At 43.9% G+C, this 24664-nt stretch overlaps 2 protein-coding genes and 1 long non-coding RNA gene across 6 annotated transcripts; 1 reads left to right on the forward strand and 2 right to left on the reverse strand.

Annotated features, from left to right (window-relative positions):
• Positions 1–317: 317 nt before the first annotated feature.
• On the reverse strand, positions 318–4823 carry LOC129857633 (zinc transporter ZIP1-like). 2 transcript variants are annotated; one of them, XM_055926081.1, is made up of 4 exons: positions 4664–4823; positions 3931–4148; positions 2247–2377; positions 318–1874 (listed from the first exon to the last, which is right to left on the reverse strand). In XM_055926081.1, exons 1-4 carry the CDS (start codon positions 4681–4683, stop codon positions 1179–1181), a joined length of 1065 nt encoding a protein of 354 aa, XP_055782056.1. In that variant the 5' UTR covers positions 4684–4823; the 3' UTR covers positions 318–1178. The 2 variants fall into 2 exon arrangements, with proteins under 2 accessions (XP_055782056.1, XP_055782057.1); XM_055926082.1 differs by having other exon boundaries at positions 3931–4222; positions 4664–4822.
• A 2123-nt stretch (positions 4824–6946) lies between these two features.
• LOC129857634 (uncharacterized) lies at positions 6947–16002 on the reverse strand. The gene is made up of 2 exons (XR_008759930.1): positions 15650–16002; positions 6947–15468 (listed from the first exon to the last, which is right to left on the reverse strand). It is a non-coding gene; the product is annotated as an uncharacterized LOC129857634 (long non-coding RNA).
• A 197-nt stretch (positions 16003–16199) lies between these two features.
• LOC129857631 (cyclic AMP-responsive element-binding protein 3-like protein 4) lies at positions 16200–20829 on the forward strand. Of its 3 annotated transcripts, none has more exons than XM_055926079.1 (10): positions 16200–16408; positions 17163–17303; positions 17486–17750; positions 17861–18003; positions 18430–18537; positions 18734–18840; positions 19113–19181; positions 19283–19367; positions 19463–19559; positions 19651–20829. In XM_055926079.1, exons 2-10 carry the CDS (start codon positions 17166–17168, stop codon positions 19974–19976), a joined length of 1338 nt encoding a protein of 445 aa, XP_055782054.1. In that variant the 5' UTR covers positions 16200–16408; positions 17163–17165; the 3' UTR covers positions 19977–20829. The 3 variants fall into 3 exon arrangements, with proteins under 3 accessions (XP_055782054.1, XP_055782053.1, XP_055782055.1); XM_055926078.1 differs by having other exon boundaries at positions 16201–16408; positions 17163–17318; XM_055926080.1 differs by having other exon boundaries at positions 16204–16408; positions 17163–17318; positions 18430–18519.
• The last annotated feature ends 3835 nt before the right edge of the window (positions 20830–24664 follow it).

Consider the following 24664-nt stretch of genomic DNA (forward strand, 5'->3'; position numbering starts at 1 on the left):
ACCATCTGACTTGGTGGGGGGAGGAGAAAGTGAGCGCCCAAGCCAATCTGGGGCATGTAGTTTATTTTATTTTTATGCAAGGCTAGGTCAACACAGAAATTACAGTACTGTGTAATGGATATTTTGGATATTGATTAAAAAACGTTAAATTGTTCCAAAATACAACTATTGTATTGGTTGATTTTCTCAAAATAAAAAGGCCGCATATTAACCTGATTATTCAGTAGTAAAATACACTGCCAGACTGGTTGTCTGATCACTATCATACTCATCACTAATCCTATCGCTCTCCAGGTGAAAAAGAAATAGGAAACATGTTCAATTATTTCAGATTACTTTTAATCAGTAAACCAGGTACAGATAAACAAGTGCTGATATAAAAGTGAACATAAAAACAAGAGCAGCCATTTCAATTATTCAAACTCAAGTTTTACAAGAGAATAGAGGACGAATTCACATCTCTCACCACATGGCAGTGAAATAAGGGCCTATATTTAGATCTCAATGTAAGGCTCTGACAAAGAGCAACCACTCCATGTATCTTTTTAAGCATTTAAAGTAGTAGCCAGCTGTATATGCTCTTATGTTTTTTTTTAGGGGCTAGGCAGTCATACTACTGAACAAACAAATGTGTGTACAATTCAGGACACAGCTAGTTAGATTTCACAGCCAGCAAAACATTAGGTATGCTATAATATCAAACCAGGAGTTATATAATGCTCATATTACCTTTTTTTAAATCAGGTCATTTTGACCACATCACGGTATACAGAAAGCCATTTGTGAAGTATGTTATTGTTAATATAAAAAATATAGATACATTCAAATTCTCATATCTAAAATAGAAAATGTTATATGATGTTCATTTCAAAGCATGGCAGGATTAGCATATATCCTTTTTTAAATCTGAATGAATAACATTCATCTACATATTAAAACTAAAAGAATCAAGTTTCCAGTGTAAGGAAAACCAGCATTCTCCCTGCACCTTAAGAAAACTTGTTTGAATTAATAACACGCTTGAGTATCTTTTGGTCTCATGCTGTAAACATTGTTTAATGCTTATCAGTCCAAATTGCATTCTCACGGCGCAAGAGGAAATTTGTTTTTGTCTTAACTCCCAGAAGGGTTGTCAGTTTTTGATCGAATCAGACCCAAAGGATTGATCTACAGAATATTTACATTTTGATGAACAGCATCCCAGTGACCACTGCGAACCCAGTGAGAATCATGGCCACCTTGGGGATGCGGTTCTGCGGAGAGCTTAGCTCATGGGGCAGGATCTCCATGAAGGTGATATACATAAAGGTGCCAGACGCCAGGCCTTCTAAGGTGGACCTGGCCAGCTGGTGCTGGGGGGATGACTTGGTCTCGGTGAGGGCAATGCCCAGCCCAATGCCCATTGGGGACATGAGGGCAAAGAGCAGGAGGCAACCTACCACGGCTGCCCGCCGCAGCTTGCCCTGGGCCAGCTTTAGGGCTAGACTGAAAGAGATGATGCTCTTGTGGAGGAGTAGAGCAACACAGATCTCCAGCACCTCTTGACTGTCCTCCTGTAACCCCACAGCCAGGCCCTCGAACACTGAGTGCAGAGATAAGGAAAATACTAGAATGAAGGCCCGGATGGCCGAGGTAGAGTTAAAGTCCACATGGAAGTGGGCATCCTCTCCCCCTAATTCCTCCCTACCATGGGAGTGGTGGGAGTGTCTCCGGCCATCTCTGTCATGTGATTGGACGCTGGAGTCCACCAATAGTGCGCGTCTTTCTTCAGAGTGGCCCGCCGATCGGTCTTTGAGGGCCAAGACTATTTGCTCCAGCACCAGGACCAAGAAGAAGCCCATGGCTATGATAAACTCAGGTAGAGGGAACTGAAGCTGGAAGGGGTAGATAGACAGATAAGAGGATAACACACAGTTTATAACTTACTTGGAAGAACTAACAACCGCAAAGATAGCCTAATCAGTCAAATTAAGCTGACAAATGTAACATTAAAAAAAATCAATTAAAAAAAGGTGTCTGCGAACAGAAATTGATGACTCTACAATGACTCTCTCTAAGTCATTCATCTGTATTTTTCTCAGCATTCAAATTTGACAAAGATTAAAAATGTAATTCTGACATCAAGTAATACAGGGCAGGCCAAGATAACGCTGTACTTCCTAAATACTAATCAGATGTGAAATGACTAACAGAAGGGCAGAAACCAAAAAAAGACACCGCTAATGGGGACTTCCCCAAATTCTTACTGTGATGCCCAGGCTACTAAATGCTTCATTGATCCCAGATAGGTAGTCAGGCACCAGGTCCAGAAGGCAAGTAGCAAAGAACACTCCTCCAGCGAAGCAGCTCACCAAGCTCACTATCTTGTGACGCGTTTCTGTGGAATACAATAGACCCAACTCAGCCACAAATGTATCAGCCAGTCATGCAAGTTTATTGAATGGCTCTACAACAATGTCAATGTTTTAACCTGTTTGTCTTCATCTGGTCTCCATGGAAAAAATATACAGATTTGACAGACTACATCTGACAACATCCGGGAACAGATTACACAAAAGTGAGTAGGTATGTCTTCCTTTTACTAATTTATCTGCACTTTATTATTCAGCCCTGTGCAAAGTTATCGGATGTGCATGGAAGTTGAACCCGCTTACATGCTACTGTCTTTACATGGATTTGGGGGTCTTTCTGTTTCATGTAGGGTTTGTGAAAGGAAGGAACACATAGGAGTCAACAAGTAAGTTTACACCCAGGACTTCCTTTCGGATAAATCCGTTTGAATTCAATCACTTTTTGACAGCATCCCTTTTGATTTAAACAAAACTTTCCTACATGTTTTCCCATGGAAGAAGTGGTCAGAAAGTGACTTTTTGGACCTCGATCCCAAAACATTCAGGAGATAAGTGCTAAAAATTGACCCATTTTGCATACCCCACCATACAATAAGACATCCATGTCTTCATCACTGGAAAAAATAAACGGTTGAGTTTGATGCCATTTAAAAGCTTACAAACAGGGTTATCAAACTACTTAATAATTTACTGAAAAATGTTTTTAATAAATATTATTTTACCTTAACATCAATTATCTAAAAAATAATCTTCATGTTCACATACATATGAAATATATTTTGATCTGTTTAACACTTTTTTGGTTACTACATGATTCCATATGTGTTATTTCATCGTTTTGATGTCTTCATTATTATTCTACAATGTAGAACATTTTAAAACTAAAGAAAAACCCTGGAATGAGTAGGTGTGTCCAAACTTTTGACTGGTACTGTATGTTGTAGCTTAGACCCTATTTTTACATCTGAGGTTTTTGTGTTGTTCCTGCCATCGGTTGAGACGCAACATGCTCTTGAATACAGGGTGGGTGTCATTTCAATCATAGAAATATATTTCATAGAATGGACCTATCCCTTCAGACCTCTGTAATTTAGCTGGTATACCATTGACATTTTAATTTAAATGACATTTTTACTTCTAATTACTAACAAAGATTTCCGCTGGTCCACCCATTGTCGAATGTCAATTTAAAATGGTCATGTCTATTCTATGATCTATATTTCAATAGGTTTCCTATGGAGGATTGACAGTATAATATAAAACTATGTTTAAAAAACATGTTCATAAGCTTTTAAATATGTAAATCTCAACTGTTTATCTTTTCCAGTGATGAAGAGATGGATGTCTCATGGTATGGTGTGTATGCAAAATAGGTCAACCGTGTATTTTATCTCTTGACTATTTTGCCATTCAGGTACAAAAAGTAACTTTCTGAGCACTTCTACAATGGGAAAGAAATGTAAGGAAGGTTAGGTTCTATTAAATTCAAAAGGAGTACTATCATTTTTTTTTTTAATGCAAATGGATTTACCTTTAAATCACATTCTCAAAATTCATTCTGATCTAAAGTACCACTTACCTGGGTCTACATTGCACCTCCCTGCCCCCCTGACTAAGCACAAAGGGGCGAAGCCACAGACCAGTGTGATGGAGAAAAGAACAACCAGTGCTCCCAGCTTTACCTCCAGGCCAGGGACATAAGCTGGGTTCATCTGCACTTCAGATGGCCACCCGGAGAGGGCAACAGAAGATCCTTTTCTGAGAGCCATCTCTGCACTCCCTGCTTCTCTTTCACGCCTGAGTGAAACAGCAAAGAGTAGCTCTCAGACGCCCTCCATTGGCTTACAATCGAATGGGGAGGGGTAGACCACCTGCATCAGAGAAGTTTGAGGAACATTTACCTACATTCAAATCAAGTCAATACAAATAAACGCAGTTTGACATTTATTGCATACATTTTCATAGTGCCCATGGTTAGGGTGAGAGACTTCTGTGACAATGTCACATTGTAGCATCTGCTCTGGGATCTTGGCAAACAAATAACATGAATTCCCAGATACAGTATGTGAAAGGATAGAAACGTACAGTTTGTGAAGGAAAGGGGGGGCATAGAAAGTATGTGACTGATCTAACATCAGATAGATAACATTAAATTGCTTTACCGGGACTGTTATAATATCATGTACAGCTGTTTAGAAAGTTAAAAACTGTCGCTAGTCCATAAAAAGTTTTCAACAATTTGACTAAACGTATAGCTTTCTGCCTATGGCATCTCTCACATTACAAATAGCAAGCAATAAATAATGTACTACCTTCTGTCGTATTCTCTCATAAAAGGACAGCCTTGGTGAGCAGCTTGTATTGGCACAGACTTAATAACAAGTGGAAAAAAGGCAGCAAAATTACATTACTGCTATGCCAAAAAACTGCACTCTGTACGGGAAGTGATGATTCAACTGATCAGAATGAGGCTGGGACGACCTCGAGGGAGGGGCATATCCCGGATTCGTCAACGCTCAGTGAAATCTGATCTCAAGTCAGATCTGCGTTTTAGCTGTCGATAGTTCATCTCAAGATTGGGGGTCCGATAAACAGATAATTTATCAGTTGTTTCGGAGCAACTTCGAACTATCGCAGTCTATTCATTCGTGGACTTTTGATACAAGAAATTCTGTACATTGTATCACTTATTAAATCGCACACAATTGCAACAGATGAAGGTTTGAGGGGACATCATGTGCCATCTCGTGCCATCTCTAGACTTTGTATCAGTCCAGTAAATGTGCGAAATATGACAATGGCATGCGTTCCAGTACCACACCTCTGCTGCATTCCCTAACCTAGTAGGCTACATACTAGCTAAGCATTTACCGTCAGGCAATGTCATTTGGACGTCGTTTTTTCTGGTCCAGTCTGGACCAGTGGTATTTATATATATATTTTTGCTGCGGTCCGGACTGGCCTTGATTTCAACGTCAACAGACGGCTATTATCGGTTTAGATTAGGTCTGGTCCAGGCTGGCGTTGATTTGGCTACATATATACTTCTATGATTGGTCCGATAGGGTGTTTGCCTTTCACGCCAAGAACCGAGTTTGTTGTTTGCTACACTGGTGTCAGAAATGGGATGACAGCCATGACAATGAAACATGACGAGTAGCCTAAGAAAAATGCTGGAATCTCCTACTATCCCCAAAATTCCACTGATCCTGCTTTTAGATTTGTGGGAAGTCCTATAGTGAACAAGTATAGGCCTACACTTACCAACCAAGCATTTACAGACGTTGATGTCTTTTTTAAATTTCTTTTTTATAGTGCTCTGTATTGTACCCTACTTTACTCTAATGTACTCTACCTGTGCTCTATTTAATAAAACTCCTGTACCAGGCCATACCGTATTGTGCTCTACTGTACTAAACTGCCGTACTCCAATGGGATGTTTAAACTTGTTAAACATACTGGCTGAGCGTACCACCCTCGGTAGAGCCTTGCGGTCAGCGACGGTGGAGTAGCCATACCAGGCAGTGATGCAGGGTCGAGTGTGTCAGGGACGGAGGAGGTGATGTGGTCTTTGACTAGCCTCAAAGCGTGAGTGCTACGGGTTGGGATGATAGTGAAGATCTTAAAGCAGGAGGGGATAACGGCCTAAGCTAGAGAGAGATGAAAATGTCCGAAAACACATCAGCTCTGAGGTTGCGGCTCGGGATGCCGTCTGGGCCGGCAGCCTTGCGAGGGTTAACACGTTTGAATGACTTACATATGTCCTCTGTGGAGACTTAAGCACGTCGCCCTCCTTGGGGCTCTTCTCGACAGATCAGAGTCGTTAACGCTCGAAGTGTGAGAAAAAGGTGTTTACAGCGCCTTGCAAAAGTATTCATCCCCTTGGCGTTTTCCTATTTTGTTACATTACATCCTGTAATTTATATTGATTTAAATTTGGATTTCATGTAATGGACATACACAAAATAATCCAAATTGGTGAAGTGAAACGAAAAAAATAACTTGTTTCAAAAAAAATACAACGGAAAAGTGGTGCGTGCATATGTACAAACAGGTCAGGAACAAAGTTGTGAAGTACAGATCAGGGTTGGGTTATAAAAAATATCAGAAACTTTGAACATCCCACAGAGCACCATTAAATCCATTATTAAAAAATGGAAAGAATACGGCACCAAAATCTAACATTAAGTGCATGTGACAGATGGGAGCAATAATAAATATTCTGTTGCAGTCTTCAGTTGCAGTCTTTCCTATATTATTGTGATAGAAAGCATACTTCATTGAGAATGTATGTGCAGTTGAAATTTGTCCATAGAATCAATGACAGAAAAATACATATGTTTCACGTCTGTAAATTGTCTTTTTGACATCCATTACAGACGTATTTTTTATGTCCGTATAAGACGTCTTCAAACCTTTCATTCAGCACATGAAAGGCACGTGATGTCAACGTATGGAAAACTATTTTCAAAGTAATTTTGCTCAGTGGGTAATGTATGTTATTACTTCCTGTATAGAATAAAAATATCTTGATTGCATAGTATATTGTTTAGAATTTAGGGCCATCTGTGTTTTTTAAAAGATCACCAACACAATGTTTTTAATGTATTTATTGAGGCAGAAATTGCTGATGCCACAACCCAGTTCTTATGAAGTGAGATCATAAAGACAAACCTTGCCTTGTATAAAAAAAGAGAAAAACAGAGTTCCATGAGTCATATATAACTGTCCTATTTTGCCATAGTATACAGGAGATCCTATCCAATTTATATTTGCCATAATATGAATAAACCATGAAATACAGTATAAAGGACATGAATATATTAAACACATTGTCTGACATTTTGGCTAAAGGCCTGGTTTGGAATTCAGTATGTAGATACGGCTTTTGAATTTACGGTGTTATTATATGTACATGAATGCTCAACGACACAATCCGACACAGCGGATCCAAGATGGCGTAGCAGTAGGACATTTGTCTTTGTCTTATCCCGTATCTTATCCTGTGTAAATAGCCGGTCTTTTTCGTATATATCTTAATCTCACTTTCTATCTACGAACTAAATATACTTTCTTGCAACCCGCCTCACTCAATGTGGTACGGCTCTGCTATTTTTATTCCTTATAACTGGAACTTCCATCAGGAGCTAGCCAGCTAACTAGCTACTAGTTCTTGTTAGCCACGGCTAGCGGTCTTCACCTTTTTCTCGGTCACCAACCAGCCTTAGCTCGGACAACACTTGCCAGTCTGCACAGCGCGATATCAACCCAGAACATATCGGACTGCCTCTCTCTACCATAACACCGGATTCCTGCCGCTCTGGATCATTACACCGGATCATCGCAGCTAGCTAGCTGCAAACGAGTGGCTACTGTTAGCTAACGCCTCTGTCCTGAAGCAAGCACCATCTAGCCTTCAGCTAGCCTCGAGCTAGGCCCATATAGCAGCAAATTCTAGGGCTACAATACCTCCTTTGCCAATTGGCTTGGACCCTTTATTGTCGACATGGAGACCCGCAGATCCATCACGACTGGACTGCCGACGTAATCGCCCGATGTGGTCTCAACAGGCTATTCTGTTACGATGTTGCCGAAGAACCATCTACAAGCCCCGGCCCGCTAGCTTTTCTGAACGCTGTGTCCCCTGCTCGCCTAGCGTAGTAAGTGACTACAGAACGGCACCCTGGCTCACCTATTGCTTCTCTTTTGCCCCTATGATCACTCGGCTGTTCTGGCTAGTTCTTATTGTTTCATTTCACCGTAGAGCCCTCAGTCCCGCTCAAAATGCCTTAGATAGCTCTTTTGTCCAACCTCACACACATGTGGAGACTTCACCTGGCTTAATTGGTGCCTCCAGAGGCGAAACCTCTAACATCGCCACTCAACGCCTAGGTTTACCTCCAATGTACTCACATCCTACCATACCATTGTCTGTACATTATGCTCTGAATCTATTCTAACACGCCCAGAAATCTGCTCCTTTTATTCTCTGTCCCCAACGCACTAGACGACTAGTTCTTATAGCATTTAGCCGTACCCTCATCCTACTCCTCTGTTCCTCTGGTGATGTAGTGGTTAACCCAGGCCCTGTAGCCCCCAGTTCCACTCCTATTCCCCAGGCGCTCTCATTTGTTGACTTCTGTAACTGTAAAAGCCTTGGTTTCATGCATGTTAACATCAGAAGCCTCCTCCCGAAGTTTGTTTTATTCACTGCTTTAGCACACTCCGCCAACCCTGATGTCCTTGCCGTGTCTGAATCCTGTCTTAGGAAGGCCACCAAAAATTCAAAAATTTCCATCCCCAACTACAACATTTTCACCCAAGATAGAACTGCCAAAGGGGGTGGAGTTTCAATCGACTGCAGTGTTATGTCATGCTATCCAGGTCTATGCCCAAACAGTTCGAGCTTCTACTTTTATAAATTCACCTTTCCAGAAATAAGTCTCTCACTGTTGCCGCTTGTTATAGACCCCCCTCAGCCCCCAGCTGTCCCCTGGACACCATATGTGAATTAATTGCCCCCCATTTATCTTCAGAGTTCGTACTGTTAGGTGACCTAAACTGGGATATGCTTAACACCCCGGCCATCCTACAATCTAAGCTAGATGCCATCAATCTCACACAAATTATCAAGGAACCTACCAGGTACAACCCTAAATCCGTAAACACGGGCACCCTCATAGATATCATCCTGACCAACCTGCCCTCTAAATACACCTCTGCTGTCTTAAACTAGGATCTCAGCGATCACTGCCTCATTGCCTGTGTCCGTAATGGGTCCGCGGTCAGACGACCACCCCTCATCACTGTCAAACGCTCCCTAAAACACTCCAGGGAGCAGGCCTTTCTAATCGACCTGGCCTGGGTATCCTGGAAGGATACTGACCTCATTCCATCAGTAGAGGATTCCTGGTAATTCTATAAAAGTGCTTTCCTCACCATCTTAAATAAGCATGCTCCATTCAAAAAAAATTTGAACTAAGAACAGATATAGCCCTTGCTTCACTCCAGACTTGTCTGCCCTTGACCAGCACAAAAACACCCTGTGGCGTACTGCATTAGCATCGAATAGCCCCCGCGATTTGCAACTTTTCAGGGAAGTTAGGAACCAATATACACAGGCAGATAAGAAAGCAAAGGCTACCTTTTTCAAACAGAACTTTGCACCCTGTAGTGCAAACTCCAAAAAGTTCTGGGACACTGTAAAGTCTATGGAGAATAAGAGCACCTCCTCTCAGCTGCCCACTGCTCTGAGGCTAGGAAACACTGTCACCACTGATAAATCTACGATAATCAAGAATTTCAATAAGCATTTTTCTACGGCTGGCCATGCTTTCCACCTGGCTACCCCTACCCCGGTCAACAGCTCTGCACCCCCCACAGCAACTTGCCCAAGCCTCCCCCATTTCTCCTTCACCAAAATCCAGAAAGCTGATGTTCTGAAAGAGCTGCAAAATCTGGACCCCTACAAATCAGCCGGGCTAGACAATCTGGACCCTCTTTCTAAAATTATCCGCCGCAATTGTTGCAACCTGTCACGTTCCTGACCTATTTCTGTTAGTTTGTTATATGTGTTAGTTGGTCAGGACGTGAGTTTGGGTGGGCATTCTATGTTTTCTGTTTCTGTGTTGGTTTATTGGGTTGCCTGGTATGGCTCTTAATTAGAGGCAGGTGTTTGGCGTTCCTCTAATTAAGAGTCATATTTAGGTAGGCGTTTTCACAGTGTTCGTTGTGGGTGATTGTCTTCCGTGTCTGTGTCTGCACACCACGCGGGACTGTTTTCGGTTTGTTTGTTCCTCGTTCATTTGTGTAGCCTATGTTTCCTATTCGTGCGTTCTTCTTGTTTTATGTAAGTTCGTCGTCTAGGTCTGTCTACACCGTTTGTTGTTTTTGTTAGTTTAGTCAAGTTCGTGTTTTCTTTAATAAATTATGTGTTCAAACTCCGCTGCGCCTTGGTTCCCTCAATACTCCTCCTTTTCGGTCGAAGAGGAGGAGGACCGCCGTTACACAACCCCTATTACTAGCCTGTTCAAACTCTCTTTTGTATCATCTGAGATCATTAAAGATTGGAAAGTTGCCGCGGTCATCCCCCTCTTTAAATGGGGAGACACTCTAGACCCAAACTGTTATAGACCTATATCTATCCTACCCTGCCTTTTCTAAAGTCTTCGAAAGCCAAGTTAACAAACAGATTACCGACCATTTCGAATCCCATCGTACCTTCTCCGCTATGCAATCTGGTTTCAGAGCTGGTCACGGGTGCACCTCAGCCACGCTCAAGGTCCTAAATTATATCATAACCGCCATCGATAAAAGACAATACTGTGCAGCCGTCTTCATCGACCTGGCCAAGGCTTTCGACTCTGTCAATCACTTCATTCTTATTGGCAGACTAGACAGCCTTGGTTTCTCAAATGACTGCCTCGCCTGGTTCACCAACTACTTCTCAGATAGAGTTCAGTGTGTCAAATCGGAGGGCCTGTTGTCCGGACCTCTGGCAGTCTCTATGGGGGTGCCACAGGGTTCAATTCTTGGGCAGACTCTTTTCTCTGTATACATCAATGATGTCGTTCTTGCTGCTGGTGATTCTCTGATCCACCTCTACGCAGATGACACCATTCTGTATACTTCTAGCCCTTCTTTGGACACTGTGTTAACTAACCTCCAGACGAGCTTTAATGCCATACAACTCTCCTTCCGTGGCTTCCAACTGCTCTTAAATGCAAGTAAAACTAAATGCATGCTTTTCAACCAATCGCTGCCCGCACAAGCCTGCCCGTCTAGCATCACTACTACTCTGGACGGTTCTGACTTAGAAAATGTGGACAACTACAAATACCTAGGTGTCTGGCAAGACTGTAAACTCTCCTTCCAGACTCACATTAAGCATCTCTAATCCAAAATGAAATCTAGAATCGGCTTCCTATTTCCCAACAATGCGTCCTTCACTCATGCTGCCACACATACCCTCGTAAAACTGACTATCCTACCGATCCTTGACTTCGGCGATGTAATTTACTAAATAGCCTCCAACACTCTACTTAGACTACATCCAATTTGCTATCACAGTGCCATCCGTTTTGTCACCAAAGCCCCATATACTGCCCACCACTGCGACCTGTATGCTCTCGTTGGCTGGCCCTCGCTTCATATTTGTCACCAAACCCACTGGCTCCAGGTCATCTATAAGTCTTTGCTAGGTAAAGCCCTGCCTTATCTCAGCTCACTGGTCACCATAGCAGCACCCACCCGTAGAACGCGCTCCAGCAGGTATATTTTACTGGTCATCCCCAAAGCCACCTCCTCCTTTGGCCACCTTTCCTTCCAGTTCTCTGCTGCCAATGACTGGAACGAATTGAAAAAATCACTGAAGCTGGAGACTCTTATCTCCCTCACTATCTTTAAGCATCAGCTGTCAGAGCAGCTTTCCGATCATTGCACCTGTACACAGCCCATCTGTAAATAGCCCACCAAACTACCTCATCCACATATTGCTACTTATTCTTTGCTCCTTTCCACCCCAGTATCTCTACTTGCACATTAATCTTCTGCACATCTATCACTCCAGTGTTTAATTGCTAAATTGTAATTATTTCGCCACTTTGGTCTATTTATTGCCTTACCTCCCAAATCCTACTACATTTGCACACACTTCATATAGATTTTTAGTTTGTGTTATTGACTATACGTTTGTTTATCCCATGTGTAACTCTGTGTTGTTTGTGTCGCACTGCTTTGCTTTATCTTTGCCAGGTTTCAGTTGTAAATGAGAACTTGTTCTCAACTAGCCTACCTGGTTAAATAAAGGTAAAATAAATACAAATTGTGTTTCCTCCAGCTCCAGATATTGATAAAGGTCTCCAGCAAAAGCTCCTTCCAATAATCCTTGAAGAACATGGCACTGGAAGGGTTCTGACAAAACTGCTTTAGCCCAGGATGGATACTGGGATGCACATACAGTACCAGTCAAAAGTTTGGACACACCTATTCATTCTGGGGATTTTCTTTATGTTTACTATTTTCTACATTGTAGAAAAATAGAAGACCTCAAAACTATGAAATAACACATATGGAATCATGTAGCAATAAAAAAAGTGTTAAACAAATCAAAATATATTTAAGAATGTTGATTCTTGGGGGCCTCCCGGGTGGCGCAGTGGTCTAGGGCACTGCATCGCAGTGCTAACTGCGCCACCAGAGTCTCTGGGTTCGCGCCCAGGCTCTGTCGCAGCCGGCCGCGACCGGGAGGTCCGTGGGGCGACGCACAATTGGGCTAGCGTTGTCCGGGTTAGGGTCCGGGTTAGGGAGGGTTTGGCCGGTAGGGATATCCTTGTCTCATCGCGCTCCAGCGACTCCTGTGGCGAGCCGGGCGCGCGCTAACCAAGGGGGCCAGGTGCACGGTGTTTCCTCCGACACATTGGTGCGGCTGGCTTCCGGGTTGGAGGCGCGCTGTGTTAAAGAAGCAGTGCGGCTTGGTTGGGTTGTGCTTCGGAGGACGCATGGCTTTCGACCTTCGTCTCTCCCGAGCCCGTACGGGAGTTGTAGCGATGAGACTAGATAGTAATTACTAGCGATTGGATACCACGAAAATTGGGGAGAAAAAGGGGTTAAAAAAAAAAAAAAAAGAAAAAAAGATTGTTGATTCTTCAAGGTAGCCACCTTGATGCCTCACTGACAGCTTTGCACACTCTTGGCATTCTCTCAACCAGATTCATGAGGTAGTCACCTGGAATGAATTTCAATTAATGTTAAAAGTTAATTTGTGGAATTTCTTTCCTTCTTTATGTATTTGAGCCAATCAGTTGTGTTGTGACAAGGTAGGTGTGGTATACAGAAGATAGCCCTATTTGGTAATTGATCAAGTCCATATTATGGCAAGAACAGCTCAAATAAGCAAAGAGAAACAACAGTCCATCCTTACTTCAAGACATGAAGGTCAGTCAATTGGAAAATGTCAAGAACTTTTAAAGGTTCTTCAATTGCAGTTGCAAAAACCATCAAGCTATGACGAAACAGGCTCTCATGAGGACCGCCACAGGAAAGGAAGACCCAGAGTTACCAATGCTGCAGAGGATAAGTTCATTAGAGTTACCAGCCTCAGAAATTGCAGCCCAAAAAATAAATGCTTCACAGAGTTCAAGTAACAGACACATCTCAACATCAACTGTTCAGAGGAGACTGCGTGAATCAGGCTTTCATGGTCCAATTGCTGCAAAGAAACCACTACTAAAGGACACCAATAATAGGAAGAGACTTGCTTGGGCCAAGAAACACGAGCAAGGTACATTAGACTGGTGGAAATCTGTCCTTTGGTCTGATGAGTCCAAATGTGAGATTTTTGGTTCCAACCGCCGTGTCTTTGTGAGACGCATAGTAGGTGAACGGATGATCTCCCCACGTGTGCTTCCCACCGTGATACATGGAGGAGGAGGTGTGATAGTGGTTTGCTAGGGACACTGTCAGTGATTTATTTAAAATTCAAGCCACACTTAACCAGCATGGCTACCACAGCATTCTGCAGTGATACGCCATCCCATCTGGTTTGCGCTTAGTGGCACTATCATTTGTTTTTCAACAGGACAATGACCCAACACACTTCCAGGCTGTGTAAGGGCCATTTGACCAAGAAGGAGAGTGATGGAGTGCTGCATCCGATGACCTGGCCTCCACAATCACCCGACCTCAGCCCAATTGAGATGGTTTGAGATGAGTTGGACCGCAGAGTGAAGGAAAAGCAGCCAACAATTGCTCAGCATTTGTGGGAACTCCTTCAAGACTGTTGGAAAATAATTACAGGTGAAGCTGGTTGAGAGAATGCCAAGCTGCAAAGCTGTGTGCAAAGCTGTCATCAAGGCAAAGGGTGGCTACTTTGAAGAATATACATTCTAAAATATATTTTGATTTGTTTAACACTTTTTTGTTTACTACATGATTCCGTATTTGTTATTTCATAATTTTGATGTCTTCTATTATTCTACAATGTAGAAAATAGTCAAAATAAAGAAAAACCCTTGAATGAGTAGGTGTTTCCAAACTTTTGACTGGTACTGTAAGTATAGAAGATGAGATATCCACTCAAGCATCAGGGCAGGTTTCTAAGCTGTGCCAGGAACAGAGTACAGACTGAATCAAGGCTGTGACCAAAAAATGTTGATGTTAAAATGGAGGGCAACGTGGCAATAGGGCGCTGGGTGTGGTCTGGTGCGGAGACTGAGGGTATTGGGCCTGAGTGGGCAGTCTGCTACCCAGGTTAGCCCCCTCCTGCAAAGCACTTCCAGATTAGCCTCCATAAACTTCAGTGGCTCTCAGTCGTTGATAATGGTGCAACCCGGCAGTAGGTTTGCAACTACGTATGTGCTCAGCACTGCTTTTTCTGCCTCTGCTTGGCTCAGGGTCACTGGGTTGAAGGCCTCAGCCTTGTACTCTTGGTCGAGTCTCTGTTGTAGTTCCTCAAGGAAAGGTCCTATGTCACCTACCTCACAACACAAATAAAGAACAATACACAATAGGTGATTCAAGAGAGAAGGCTATTTCAGCTCAAGATACATTGCATGATGCTTGTCCATACATACACTACCGTTCAAAAGTTTGTGGTCAATTAGAAATGTCCTTGTTTTTGAAAGAAAAGCTAATTTTTCTGTCCATTAAAATAACATCAAATTGATCAGAAATACAGTGTTAATGTTAATGTTGTAAATGACTATTGTAGCTGGAAACGGCAGATTTTTTATGGAATATCTACATAGGCCCATTATCAGCAACCATCACTCCTTTGGCACGTTGTGTTAGCTAATCCAAGTTTATAATTTTAAAAGGCTAATTGATCATTAGAAAACCCTTTTGCAATTATGTTAGCACAGCTGAAAACTGTTGTTCTGATTAAAGAAGCAATAAAACTGGCCTTCTTTAGACTAGTTGAGTATCTGGAGCATCAGCTTTTTTTTTCTCGGCACAGTCTTCGGGCAAGTGACCTGTGGAAAGTGACTGCAGGCATATACTGCAGGCATCTCTGGATGGAACCAGTAATCCCCTGGCCACTCACACTAGGAGCCACCCACGGCCCTTGCGCTACAATGGTCTCCCCACCATCCACCAGCAGGACAGACTCTAACGCCACCTACAGGGTAAAGGGAATGATACAATTTCACAAAGTTGCATTCAAGATCGCAACATTTGGCTGCCTTTTCCATTCTTGATCAGTCAATCAACTACAAAGAATGGCGAGACAAAAAGATTAGTGTCTATTTGAAATAGATAAGTGCAAAGAGAGCAGTGAACACATACAAAGATTGACTCACCACTCTGCTATCCATTTTTGCAAGGAACACCAACCGACCAGGCTCTTCCAACCATCATTGACGTGCCAGCCATGTAGTCCAAAGCATCAAAACTGCTTTGACATATCCATGACCTGTTCAAAGTCAGAACTCCAGATGGTGTGACAGACTTTTAGATTTTGCCATGATCCCCTGGTTTTGCTCTGACTTTCCTACTGCAAAAACGTCTCATTAGAGAATGTTGGCAAAAGTATAGGTCTTTTGAGTTCAATACGATACTGTAACTGTTCTTTTCCAGTATGTCCAGTACAATCTCTAATTTACTGCTACATTGTGCCCACACATTTTTCACACATAAATTGCCTTGCCGAATCAAAGGCGTAAAGTGGGAGGGACTTCGGGGTTATTTGACGTTTATGAACTGTACAATGTTGGTGTAATTGTACTGATTTATAAAGGGGACATGTTTTTGCATTATGGAATAAGTAAGAAACAGAGAGAAATCCACATACTCTATCAGTTAGTGATTTTAGAGCCAACGGTTGCGTATAAGCGACGCACATCCGCCGTGTCAGTATGGTTATTCGCCCTCCGGGATGATTGACATGAGAATTGCCAGCTGGATTTTTGGGAGAAATGCGTCTTACACTGGTTGATCTTTAAACACTACTCGTCTGCATTTTTCTCCTCACGTTGGGCCTACTATTGTTGTAATGTTCTTGAAGTAGACCTATATATATATTCGGAAGAATCATCGCTTCTGAAAACAGCAGCAGACAAGTAAGTTGTTTGCGGTGACATGAAGTTATAGTCGGAGAGTACAATGTAACACTTGTTTATCCTGCTTGACAGGGAACGGAATCCTACACATGACCGAGGTGTCGTGTCAAACTCAACATCTAATACGAACCAAGAGGGAAATCGTTTACGAATGTTGAATTTTAATGGATCAACTTTATTTAAGTTCGGGCATTTAATAGTGTGAGATCATTATCTAAACAATTGGCTGAAATATTCATGCAATAGCTTACAATATAGAAAACATACGAATAGACAGACTATAGTTTATTAAATACTAATGGTGTGGGTCACGTGCTATTATTATTTCTGCTAGCCTAACTAGTAGGCCTACATATTAAATATAAGGCCAAAAAAGGGTAACAGTTGTGATTTTATGAGGGGGTACAATTGTTATTGAGAAAGCCTATCCGTTTTTAATACAACTGTGTGTGTGTGTGTGCGTGCGTGCGTGCGTGCGTGCGTGTACCAGGATGCTGATATCCTCTTGCGAAAGGACTCCCACTGATCAAACAGTAATAATAGATATAGCTCCACCCTTTAACAGCTCTCTGAGCAGTTGCCACACCTTCTTCATGCTTTATAAATCTTAACTTACAACAACATAGATATGAGTTTCAAACACGTTAATAACAAAGAGTTGTAACATTGACAGTGCAATAAGAGAAGTACACAAAAGTGAACTGAATTGATAAATATTTTGTAATACTTCTAACTGCTGTTTTGTTTCTTCTAGGACATGGATATAGAGAATGGAGAGCTGTTTTTCGGACACAAAGAGGACAGTATGACAGAGGAGAGTTGGGGACTGGAAGGGCCATTTTCTTGCTCTGATGTTATCTATGCTGGCTCTGAAAAACCCCTGGATGAATGCACGGTAGACCCCCAAAGTGTGCGGATGGTTTCCCATTATGACTAGTTGTACAATATAGTGAGCCAAGTTGTAAAGACCTGGGGCAATATTTACTCAACTTTATTTGTTAACACATTATTAACATGTAATAATGTATTATACCCATTTGCTTAAAGTATTACCAAATTCCTCTCCATATGTTACAGGGTCTAAACGACAGCGAGCCAGAGGATGTGCTTTATGCCATCAATCCAAATGACGTCTTCCCTACCAGAGACCCAGTGGAGACCTCCTCAGAGAGCGACAGTGGCATCTCTGAGGAACCCTGCTCCAAGAGCCCCCTAACTGCCACGGTGGACCCCTCTCAGGTCCCCACAACTATCTATCAGGTGGTCTATGACATCAGCACCCTGGCCAACATCAAGACGGAGCCAGAGCAGCATAGTGTTGATGTAATTTCCATAGAACTGGGTGAGTGTGTGTGTGTGTGTGTGTGTACGCTAGCGCACACGCATATGTGTGTGTGAGTCCATGTATGTTGGGTGGGAGTTTACTCTCTTTTCCTATGTCTTCTGCTACAGATGAGTGGAGTTCTCAGATGTTGATCTCGGAGTCCTGTATCGTCAACGAGTTACCCCTAGTATCCGCTGGTAGATTTGACCATGGTCACCTTTCTACCCTCTCTGGTTCCACCTCAGGCCCCACCAGTCCAGACAGCCCGCTGGTGAGACTTAAAAGGGGCAAATTGACTCCAAAATAAGAGTTGTTTGGTATTTTCACACCACAAAAGTGGTCTTATGCCAAGATAAATCCATATTCAATGGCATCTGTTGTGAAGATCCCGCCGTATGCATTAGGACAAAGCTGCAGGGCTCAATCCCAAATGAATAGGGAATGTTTTTACCATCTAATTAGATGTAATTACATAGTGACAATCTTTCCCGCTTATTTATAATGGCCTGCAAATTTATTGTAAAGATGTGGTGAAATCCATAGGCCTCAATCCCTAATGAATGGAGAAGATAGGCACAATAAGAAGATAGTAGGGGAGGGGGATTGTTAGTCTGAGACCCCGGTGGTTGTTCAAGTGTCTCTCTATGGGATTATGGCGGTGAGGATTATAAACACAATATCCTCTTCTCCTGATCAGCTTTACCCTGACCTCACACTGACTGAGGAGGAGCAGAAACTGCTGAACCAAGAGGGGATCTCTCTGCCCAACAACCTGCCCCTCACCAAGGTCAGACACACACGCACGGTAGATGGTACACTATTCTATGTACCCCAAATCCATTACTTTCCTGCATGCACTTGGATTACATTACTTTTGCATAACAACTTTGACATAACAAATTACTTTGCTGTATATTTTATATGATTTGACTGAAATTGAGTGAAATTGTTTAGCGCTGAGTTGAATTGCATCTAAATGTACTGGACTGAATTCCTTCTAGGCCGAGGAACGGATTCTGAAAAAAGTGAGACGCAAAATACGCAACAAACAGTCAGCCCAAGACAGCCGTCGCAGGAAGAAGGACTATGTGGATGGGCTTGAGAGCAGGTGAGGCCTCAGGCTTTGATTAGGCTCCATGACAATTGGACCCACTTTGTAGTCCATGGTGGATAATATCCTCTATAAACAACTCACTTGCATTTCCTTAGCATTTTCATTTGTGGTACAACAGTGAGGCATGTGCAGTAGGAAGTCCTGACAATGGGTCCTTCTGTTCTATTCTGCCACTGAATTATTGTTGACTCTCCCCAATGGGGTGACACTGTCGGACAGTAGGAATACTTTTTTGTCAGTGACCCTAGGTATTTTCTGTGTCTCAGGGCAGCAGCTTGCTCAGTGCAAAACAAAGAGCTGCAGAGGACCGTGGAACAGCTGGAGAAACACAACATGTAAGTAAATTGGCTAACATCACCTTTTTGCACTGATGATGCTCAATGAAGATGTTTGTGTCTTGTTAGTTCTGTTGTTTTAATAATATCTCCATGCACAGGTCTCTCCTGGCTCAGCTGCGCAGACTACAGTCGCTGATCAAGCAGACGGTCACTAAAGCAGCACAGACCAGCACCTGCGTCATGGTGAGATCAACATGTCTTTCATCCATGCCTTTGGGTACTTTCAGGGTGATCTTTAAAAAAAGTTAATTGAACGTGTGTCTGTTGTTTCCCATCAGATTATCATCTTCTCTCTGGGCCTCATCATCTTCCCAAGTTACAGCCCCTTCCACTGGGGCGCCTCATCCATAGAAGAAGACTATACACCAAAAGGAGGTTAGTTATCTATTTAGGAATTAATAATGGATCATTTTTCTTCTGAAAACTATGAAAGTTAAATAGCCTTCCCTCTTCTTTACCATTTCAGTTATCTCCAGAAACATCCTCACAGATCCTGCTTCATCCTTGCAAGCTGCTGAGGATGTGGACAACCGTATCATTCAGCCCGATACCCTACCCGTTTCCCGTGACCTCAGCCAATCAGATCCCCCGGATGCTTCCATAATACTAAAGCAACCAATAGAAAGTCCCAAAATCACTGACATTGAGGGTGTGGCCCTGGAGGAGAGCCAACCAGGGAACAGCTCGACTCTGGTTGACGGGCTTACTGAACCTCTGGCCCTGGGGTCAGCAACAGGAAAAGGGAGTGCAAGCCTTGACCCCACCAAACCAGCCCACACTGATGAGATGTAGACATTGTTGATGAACTAGTTTGACAACATTCCATTTGCTTTATAGAGCTCTTCAAAGCTCCTTGAATTCATTATGAACAATGGACAAGTCCAATATGCGGCCCCATTACCACATTGGTTTTCAACAAGACCCCTTTGGGTGCCTTCAATGCCTAACCATTGCCTTACTCTTTTTTGGTGCTGTGGTGCAAACAAAGTTTAATCTGGGATTCGGTGGAATGGTCCTCAAAATGGGTAAAACATTTTTGACTGTTTTGACTTTTCTATTTAAGCACCACTTCTTAATGTTTGTATGGAAAAGGTTTCAGTACATTTCTAACTTTGAACTCTGAGGAGTTAGTTAGTACATCCTGTGGGAAGGATGAAGGTTGTTAGATTGTAGCCTCAAAAACACCACAGATATGAATATATTGTTTTGGCTATGCATACTTTAAGCAAGTCTTAGTGTACACCACACACACACTCCTTGAAAGTGAGCCTACACCGATGGATTATGTTTTGGACTAACTACCTACTCGTGTGCAAACTGTTTGTGAAACTGCCTAGCTAGTTTCTGACTGGCATCTGTGCTCAATGTAGTTTGCAGCTCCCATAACTGAATGCTGAGAGACTCATTTTGCACTGTAAGCAAACTGTCATATCTTTTGCGTGTACTTAAAAATGTCCTTTGGCCCTTATTCGGTTAAGAGATAAACGGTGTGTACAATCCAAACATGTCCTTATCTTAAGCATGAAATTGTGGTCCAAATGTATACTCTTCACAGAACTTGCTATCCTAATTTTAGTGGTTGCTGGTGTCCTATTTTTATGTGCTTTACTTTACTTTTTATATTTATTAAATGGGAACAATACTGGTTTTGCTTTATCGTAATTATACAGCCTACCTGAAGTTTGACTATTCAGTGCATTGAAGAAATCCATGAAAAAATGTATTGACAACTGCCAAAACTACGCTTGCCCTGAGGATAATCTCATGCTTTTGAATGCTGTTGAAGATGACGAGTTCCCCTCTTCACCGGTTACTCCATGCAAACCTCCACCCTCCAAAAAATCAAACATGGACTCTGACATCGTGGCTACCCTCTCCTTACTCATCAACTCCAGGTCTGACGCCATTGAGACAATGGTAGGTGCGAACACCGTGGTAATCAAAGGCTTGAAAAAGACTGGAGTTTGCATGTGGTGTAATCAAGGATGTCAAAATGAGAGTGGCTAAAGTTGAAAACGTGCGTTAAAGGTGGAACAGGACGGGACGTTGACCCCGCGCCACCTCTGGCTCACCCCACTTTGGTGGCGCCTCTGGTGTGGGGACCCTCGTCGCGGGCCCCGGACTGGAGACCGCCGCAGGAGGCCCCGGACTGGAGACCGTCGCAGGAGGCCCCGGACTGGAGACCGTCGCAGGAGGCCCCGGACTGGAGACCGTCGCAGGAGGCCCCGGACTGGAGACCGTCGCAGGAGGCCCCGGACTGGGGACCGTCGCAGGAGGCCCCGGACTGGGGACCGTCGCTGGAGGCCCCGGACTGGGGACCGCCGCTGGAGTCCCCGGACTGGGGGCCGCCGCTGGAGTCCCCGGACTGGGGGCCGTCGCTGGAGGCCCCGGACTGGGGGCCATCGCTGGAGGCCCCGGACTGGAGGCCGTCGCTGGAGGCCCCGGACTGGAGGCCGTCGCTGGAGGCTCCGGACTGGAGGCCGTCGCTGGAGGCTCCGGACTGGAGGCCGTCGCTGGAGGCTCCGGACTGGAGGCCGTCGCTGGAGGCTCCGGACTGGAGGCCGTCGCTGGAGGCTCCGGACTGGAGGCCGTCGCTGGAGGCTCCGGACTGGAGGCCGTCGCTGGAGGCTCCGGACTGGAGGCCGTCGCTGGAGGTTCCGGACTGGAGGCCGTCGCTGGCGGCCCGGTCTTTGGAGGAGGCACAGGATGGACTGGGCTGTGGGGGAGCACTGGAGATCTGGTGCGGATCCCTGGCACCACTCTTACCGGCTGAATGCCCACTTTTGCCCGGCACCTCCAGAGCGCAGGCACAGGATGAACTGGGCTGTGGGGGAGCACTGGAGATTTGGTGCTTGACACTTGCACCTCTCCTCTTGGCTGAATGCCCACTTTAGCCCGGCATGGGCGGAGTGCAGGCATAGGATGCACTAAGCAGTCACAGCGCACAGTGCGCAGAGACGGCGCATGATACACTGGGCCGGAACGGCGCACCGGAGACCAAGCACGCTGAGCTGCCACAATCTGCCCTGGCTGGATGCCCACTCTGCGAGGTACTTGCGGAGAGCTGGCATATAGCGCACCGGGCTATGAGAGCGCACTGGAGACACCGTGCGCTTTACCGCATAACACGGTGCCTGACCAGTACCATGCTCCTTATGGTAAGCACGGGGAGTTGGCTCAGGTCTATACCTTGACTCTGCCAATCTCCCTGTGTGCCCCCCCCCCCAAAAAAAAATGTTTTGGGGGCTGCCTCTCGTGCTTGCTCCGCTGTGCCAACTCCTCGTACTGTCGCCGTTCCGCCTTTTCTGCTTCTAGCTCCTCCTTAGGACGGCGAAATTCACCAGCCTGTCCCTTGCCTTCCAATATCTCCTCCCATGTCCATTCCTCCAGAAAGCGCTACTCCTCCCGGCCACGCTGCTTGGTCCTTTGGTGGTGGGTAGTTCTGTCACGGCCGTCGAAAGAAGTGGACCAAAGTGCGGCATGGTGAGCGTACATTTCCTTTTATTATAGAATGTCGCCAACAAAACAAGAAACAAAATAAACGACCGTGAAGCTTCCGAGAGCTATAGTGCCACTAACAAAGTCCACTACCCACAATCACAGGTGGGAAAAAGGGCTGCCTAAGTATGATTCCCAATCAGAGACAACAATAGACAGCTGTCCCTGATTGAGAACCATACCCGGCCAAAACATAGAAACACAAATCATAGAAATAAAGGACATAGAATGCCCACCCAAATCACACCCTGACCAAACCAAAAAGAGACATAAAAAGGTTTTCTAAGGTCAGGGCGTGACACAGAATAGTCCCTGATAACACTAAAGAGGGTTTCTTAGTCTCTCTTACTACAGAGAACCCTTGGTTTGGTTTTGAAAATAATTTTCTGTTAAGTTGAATTTCAAAAGCCGGATAACAACTAGCTCAGAGTTTATGGGATAAGCTATTTCCTCTTTAAGTTGACTTAAATGGTGCAGATCTCAGTTCCTTATCGCTTACGTTCACTGCTCCAACGTTTTTGACTCATCCTACAGTTTATACTTTTATATTGTCTTTGTTGTTTTGTCTTTGTCTGTAGTTTCTCTTAATGCTAGGGGGTTACGAAACAATGTGAAGCGCAAGGTCTTATTTTTATTTGCTAAACAATTTCGAACAGATTTTTGCTTTTTTTCAAGAGTCTCACTCAATTTCTACTGATGCCAACTTTTGGAGGTCACAGTGGGACAACGATATTAGGCTATCTCATGGATCTGAACGCTCCACTGGTGTCACTACAATGAAAAATATCTTTGGTGGTAATATTCTACACTCGGAATGTGACCCCTTTGGTCACTTTATTTGTCTTGTGATCAGTTACAATGGCATTACGCTCATTACTGTAAACTTCTACGGGTACAGCACCAAACTTGAAAATGATGAGTTGCTTGAATCTATAGAGAAACATATACTTCATTGGTTATCTAAATTTCCCAATTCATTATTATTTATAGGAGGGGACTTTAACATTACTATAGATAATTCATCTGATAGATGGCCCCCAGGTAGGCCAACCAGTCAGAATTTGAGTTTAATACTTTTTATGGAAAAGTATGATCTTACTGATATATGGAGAGAGAGGTTCCCGGCCGACAGATCTTTCACTTGGAGTAACAAAACAGGTTCCAGAGAGTCCAGAATAGATTTTTGGCTCATATTGTCACGCCCTGGCCTTAGTATTCTTTGTTTTCTTTATTATTTTAGTTAGGTCAGGGTGTGACATGGGGAATGTTTGTGTTTTGTTGGTTTTGGGTGTTTTTTATGGTAAAGGGGTTGTTGTATAGTATATGGGTTTGTGTGGAGTACATGTGTCTAGTGTTGTCTATGTCAGAACGTTTGTAGCCTGTGTGTGTAAGTGCACAACGTTATTTAGCTTCACGGTCGTTTGTTGTTTTGTTCGTTTTGTTAAAGTGTTTCGTGTCGTGTTTATTTTTCGTCATCTTTTAAAATAAAAGAAGATGGCTTATTTTCCAACTGCTGCGTTTTGGTCCGTCAATCCACCACACGATCGTGACAGAATTACTCACCATTATAGGACCAAGCGGCATGGAAAGCGGCAACAGGACCTACCTACACAGGATTCATGGACATGGGAGGAGATACTGGATGGTAAGGGGCCGTGGGCACAACCTGGAGAATATCGCCTTCCTCGTGAAGAGCTGGAGGCAGCTAAAGCCGAGAGGAGGCGATATGAGGAGGCAGCACGGAGACAAGGCTGGAAGCCCGTGAGTACAACCCAAAAATTTCTTGGGGGGGGCCTTAAAGGGAGTGTGGCGAAGTCAGGTAGGAAACCTGCGCCTACTCCCTGTACTTACCGTGGAGAGCGAGAGTACGGGCAGACACCATGTTACGCAGTAGAGCGCACGGTGTCTCCTGTACGCGTGCATAGCCCGGTTCGGTACATTTCAGCTCCACGTATCAGCCGGGCTAGACTGAGCGTTGAGCC

This window comes from Salvelinus fontinalis, chromosome 6 (genome assembly GCF_029448725.1).
Source record: "Salvelinus fontinalis isolate EN_2023a chromosome 6, ASM2944872v1, whole genome shotgun sequence".
NCBI classification, from domain to species: Eukaryota; Metazoa; Chordata; class Actinopteri; order Salmoniformes; family Salmonidae; genus Salvelinus; species Salvelinus fontinalis.